Source organism: Ciona intestinalis, unplaced genomic scaffold (assembly GCF_000224145.3).
Source record: "Ciona intestinalis unplaced genomic scaffold, KH HT000130.2, whole genome shotgun sequence".
In the NCBI taxonomy this organism is placed as follows: domain Eukaryota; kingdom Metazoa; phylum Chordata; class Ascidiacea; order Phlebobranchia; family Cionidae; genus Ciona; species Ciona intestinalis.
Genome location: NW_004190452.2, coordinates 100,445 through 105,986, shown reverse-complemented (window position 1 = coordinate 105,986; position 5,542 = coordinate 100,445). Strand labels below are relative to the sequence as shown.

Genomic DNA, 5,542 nt, shown 5'->3' with positions numbered 1-5,542 from the left:
TGATTGCAAATTAAAGCAGCCCTGAACTTTCGTAATTGTGTGTATATATACATCCCTGAATTTCGTTATAGTATGTATATACAGCCATGAATTTCGTTATAGTATGTCTATACATCCCTGAATTTCGTTATAGTATGTATATACAGCCCTGAATTTCGTTATAGTATGTATATATTCAGCCCTGAATTTCGTTATAGTATGTATATACAGCCCTGACTTTCATGATTGTGTATATATAGGCCTACAGCCCTGACTTTTGTGATTGTAAATATATGCAGCCCTGAATTTCGTGATTGTATGTATATATACAGCCCTGAATTTCGTTATAGTATATATAATATTCAGCCCTGAATTTCGTTATAGTATGTATATACAGCCCTGAATTTCGTTATAGTATGTATATATACAGCCCTGAATTTCGTTATAGTATGTATATACAGCCCTGACTTTCATGATTGTGTATATATAGGCCTACAGCCCTGACTTTTGTGATTGTAAATATATGCAGCCCTGAATTTCGTGATTGTATGTATATATACAGCCCTGAATTTCGTTATAGTATATAATAATATTCAGCCCTGAATTTCGTTATAGTATGTATATATTCAGCCCTGAATTTCGTTATAGTATGTATATATACAGCCCTGAATTTCGTTATAGTATGTATATACAGCCCTGAATTTTGTTATAGTATGTATATACAGCCCTGAATTTTGTTATAGTATGTATATACAGCCCTGACTTTCATGATTGTGTATACATAGGCCTACAGCCCTGACTTTTGTAACTGTAAATATAAGCAGCCCTGACTTTCGTGAATGTGAGTACCGGTATACAAAGCCAGACCGATCGACTTTGATTGTTTGTATGTTACACCATTGATTCCTGGTAATTTTTATAAACTTAATTATTAGTATTTTCGTAACAATAAGTTAATTTACATCATAATGCAAGCATTTCGAGTCATACACGATTTGTACCTGAACTACCAGAAGCAATTTCAGAACAGTATCAGAATTCAGCCGTGTTATTTGAGCTAAGTGTATTATTACAGGAAGGAGGAAGATAATAGAATGTCTACGCTTAAGCCAGTTCTTACCGGAGAACATGTGGGTTTGACAGAAAGTGAAGCTTTATCAATATTAAGTAAGTGCTTGGATAGTCAAATTTTAAACGAGCCGCCAGTAAAACCGAAGGGGGGTGAAGTATTTGTTTACCAGGGTAAAAGCAAAAAGTTACAGCGTGATTTCCACTGTGATCAGTACAAATGGATCAACAAGGGAAACAAACCATTTGGCAAATTATTAAGAAAGTGGTACTACCACCTGCAAGACCCAAAACGAAATAATTCTCGTGATTCAACCAATAGCTTTATAAAACATGTTATGTGCAGAAGTGACTTGAGTAGCGAAGAACCATCCGTTTTTCTTATTCATTATATGGGAGATGAAACCATTCACCAACCAAAACCCCATGGGAATTCTAAATCTAAAAATAAAATATTTGTTGGTGTAAAAAAAGAAGTTTTGGAAGAAATCAAGGAACACGGAGAACACAATTCAAAGCCTAAAAACACATACGTCACGTTACAAAATAAAAAGGAAACCATTGAATGTATGCCAGTAAACCAAGCAAGAAACATAAAACAATGCTCAAATACCATGCACAATGAACGCAGAAAAAACAAAATAACAAATGACGAAATTTTTAGTCTTCTGGAATTACAGGGCCAACTGGGCGGGTTTGTTAAAAAAATCAGTTTTTCTCCGGACATGACTATTATTTTATATATGCCAGAAATGATAACAAAGGTAAAAGAAATATTTCGGCTTGGGTCATCTTACAAACATTTATTATCATACGATACAACTTTTACGTTGGGGGATTTTTATGAGTCACCTCTTGTTGGAAGAAACGTTCGTCTTGTGAATGATCCTATATTCCCTATTGGATTTTTGATGCATGAAAGAAAATTTCAACATTTACATGAAGAATTTTTAAAAACAATTTTTACCGATATTGACCATGACAAAATTTCTGACATGCCAATAGTAATTGATCGCGAAAGAGGAATTTTTAATGCTCTCGAGAAAGTATCACCAAACCTTTCCATTGTGTTTTGTGCAAACCATATTCTCTGCGATGTTGAAAAGTGGGTGCAAAAAAGCGGTGGTCAAAAAGATGATCAAAAAGTTTATAAGGACGACGTGGAGAAGCTTCTGCTCTCAGAATCAGAGGAAGACTTCCATGGAATTATTGAGGAACGTTCAATGAACTGGTCACAACCATTTCTTAAATATTTTGAGAGTCACCTGAAAAATGACCTAATAAGAAATTCATGTCGCTTCACCACATCCAAATTTGCTGCATTTGATGGTAGCATTGCATGCACCAATAATATATCTGAATCTTTTAACAACATTCTTAAAGAATGGAATTCGTGGACCGAGATGCCGATCGATTGCATGGTTTTGTCTTTACAGCGATATCAAGTATATATTTTATATGAATTTGAAAGAAGCATGTGCGGTTTTGGTAACTGGACTTTAAAAAACGAATTTTCCATAAAAGATGTCACAAATTGCAAATGGTCACATCAGTATGTTGCATCACCCTTTGAAATCATTAATGAAATCAAAAATACATTTCACCCAGTACAGGGGATAGAAAAAAAATCTACGTTCCGGTTGTCTCAAAGGGCAATGGCTCTTGACTGTGTCAAAAACAACACAGTTTGTTTATCCTCCTCCACCAGGACATTTACTGTTTATAACAGATTTACAAAGACGTCACATGCCGTGCAAATACTGCCCAAACCGAAGTGTTCCTGCAAAAGTACAGGAAGATGCATGCACGTTCTCGCAGTGGAACTTTCGATCGGCATGAAATTGGAGGACAAAAACACTTACTCTCTTTCGGTATTGCGTAAACGCTCAAGAAGGGGAGAAGGCAAATCAGGAAGAAAAAAGCCAAGAACAAAAGACTATGATTACAACACCACCCCTGCTCCCGACTCTATGATATGCAGCCAACAGCTACAATCGACGCCCCGTAAAAGCAGTCAGGCCCGGGTGTCCTTCAGCTTTGCCTCGCCGATCAAACCCTCTTCACCGATCAAAGCTTCTTCACCGATCAAAGCTTCTCCACCGATCAAACCCTCTTCACCGATCAAAGCCTCTTCACCGATCAAAAAACACCCAGAGGATTTTGTTTACCCTTGGAATGCCCTGTTAAATGTAAATGACAAACGAATAAGTTCGATGAGTCGTGAACTGCAAAGCAGCATCAATTTGGTTAAAGAACGCAAATGGATAGATGACTATGCAATAGAAGTGTGCATCAATCAGTTTATTTCTGAATCAACCCTAAATGCACAAATCTACTCTTCACAATTATATGCAGCTGCAGTTAACCGGCGCTACGATTGCATTGTCAATTTTATACAAAGATTCACGCCCCTTAACAAAGATGTATTGTTTTTTCCAATCAATCAAAATTGCTGTCACTGGCTGTTGGCAGTCGCAATTTTCAAAACAAAGAAAATTCACATTTTGGACTCTCTTTCACGTGCGAAATCTTCTTCAATATTAAAACACGGGCAGACGGTGTTAAAATTACTTAAAGCATGTTATTATGATGCAAATTTATTTCACGAAATGGTTGCTTGGCAGGTGGTGGATGAAAAACCTCCTCGACAAATCAATGGAATCGATTGCGGCATACACGTGATTGCTAATGCATTTTGCATTCTGAACAGACTTCCCTATTCCTCTTTTAACTCTGACAATGCAAGAAGTTGGGTTGTAAATACATTGATAAAGAGCGAGCCGGAACATAACTACACTGTCAGTGAAAGAAAGATCTCAAATTCAGATATAAAGCGCATAGTGTGCGCCTTCGCAGAGGAAATTCACCGTCCACAGGTACATTGTTTCGTACATAGGCCGAAATTGTTATAATTTACAGTTTTACACTAACATTAGCTATAAATATAATATTTCTACATAATGATTCATTAGATTACTACTGCCGAAGCGGAAATCCTTCCAAAAAGTCTCCACGATTCTGAAAGGGGCTAGTCTATTTGTGGAGCTCCCTGGTGTAACGGAGGATACGACGAATCTGTGACGCAAAATATGTGTTGCGTGTGCAGACGATGGATCCATTCAACATGTCAGCAGTCCGACGCTGTGTATTTTATATGCAGATTGTGCATCTGACCCTGTACGATATAGTTATTTTTTGTATGACGGTCAAAGAAACGCGTCAAATTTCTTAAATTAAAATTCGTTACAACTCTGAACACTTACATCTACTCCAGTATCGTGCTTTTGAAGTAAAAGTCTAGACTGTATATATTTACAATCACGAAATTCAGGGCTGTATATATAAACTATAACGAAATTCAGGGCTGTATATATATAGGCTATAACGAAATTCAGGGCTGAATATATACATACTATAACAAAATTTAGGGCTGAATATACATACTATAACGAAATTCAGGGCTGAATATATACATACTATAACGAAATTCAGGGCTGAATATATACATACTATAACGAAATTCAGGGCTGTATATACATACTATAACGAAATTCAGGGCTGAATATATACATACTATAACGAAATTCAGGACTGAATATATACATACTATAACGAAATTCAGGGCTGTATATATACATACTATAACGAAATTCAGGGCTGAATATATACATACAATCACGAAATTCAGGGCTGCATATATTTACAATCACAAAAGTCAGGGCTGTAGGCCTATATATACACAATCATGAAAGTCAGGGCTGTATATATACACAATCACGAAATTCAGGGATGTATATACATACTATAACGAAATTCAGGGCTGAATATACATACTATAACGAAATTCAGGGATGTATATACACACAATCACGAAATTCAGGGATGTATATACATACTGTAACGAAATTCAGGGCTGTATATACATACTTTAACGAAATTCAGGGCTGAATATACATACTATAACGAAATTCAGTGATGTATATATACACACAATTACGAAAGTTCAGGGCTGCTTTTATTTGCAATCACGAAAGTCAGGGCCGCTTTTGCAAACGTATTAAAAAATACGAAAATAATCTGGCAACACTGAATTAAAATTCAGGCAATTCAGGGCAGTCAGGTTTTCAGGGTTTTAGACATGCCCAAATACAACACCCGACAACCTGGCATATAATGATATTGTACAATAATAGAGATAACATATTAGCCATGCTTTAACCCACTTCGGATATTCAAAAAATTTATCAACAAAAATTTATCGTAGCTCTGATATCGTTATTCATTTGCAATATATTGTAATATGCGAACTTTTCATTTCATATTTTTTCATTACTTTCATAATATCAGTTCTTATTCACTGGCATTTCCCANGTATGCAGAATACAGCAAATTAGAACCAGCCATTGTGTGTGTTATCATTAAAAATCAGCGGCAAAACTTATACTCCCAAGAAAACTTATAATTGTTTGATACAGATTTAGTAGTGTTTAATAAT

At 35.8% G+C, this 5,542-nt stretch overlaps 1 protein-coding gene across 1 annotated transcript; it reads left to right on the top strand.

Annotated features, from left to right (window-relative positions):
- The first annotated feature begins 3,443 nt into the window (after positions 1 to 3,443).
- Positions 3,444 to 4,181, top strand: LOC108950386. Its single transcript, XM_018816061.2, has 2 exons — positions 3,444 to 3,923; positions 4,020 to 4,181. The coding sequence occupies exons 1-2, from the start codon at positions 3,657 to 3,659 to the stop codon at positions 4,077 to 4,079; spliced, it is 327 nt and encodes a 108-aa protein (XP_018671606.2). The 5' UTR covers positions 3,444 to 3,656; the 3' UTR covers positions 4,080 to 4,181.
- Positions 4,182 to 5,542: the final 1,361 nt, after the last annotated feature.

Coding starts and splice junctions, on each gene's coding strand:
- LOC108950386 (XM_018816061.2), top strand. CDS start 3,657: ATGGTTGCTTGGCAGGTGGTGGATGAAAAACCTCCTCGACAAATCAAT. Junction 3,924..4,019: donor AGGAAATTCACCGTCCACAG/GTACATTGTTTC, acceptor ATGATTCATTAG/ATTACTACTGCCGAAGCGGA.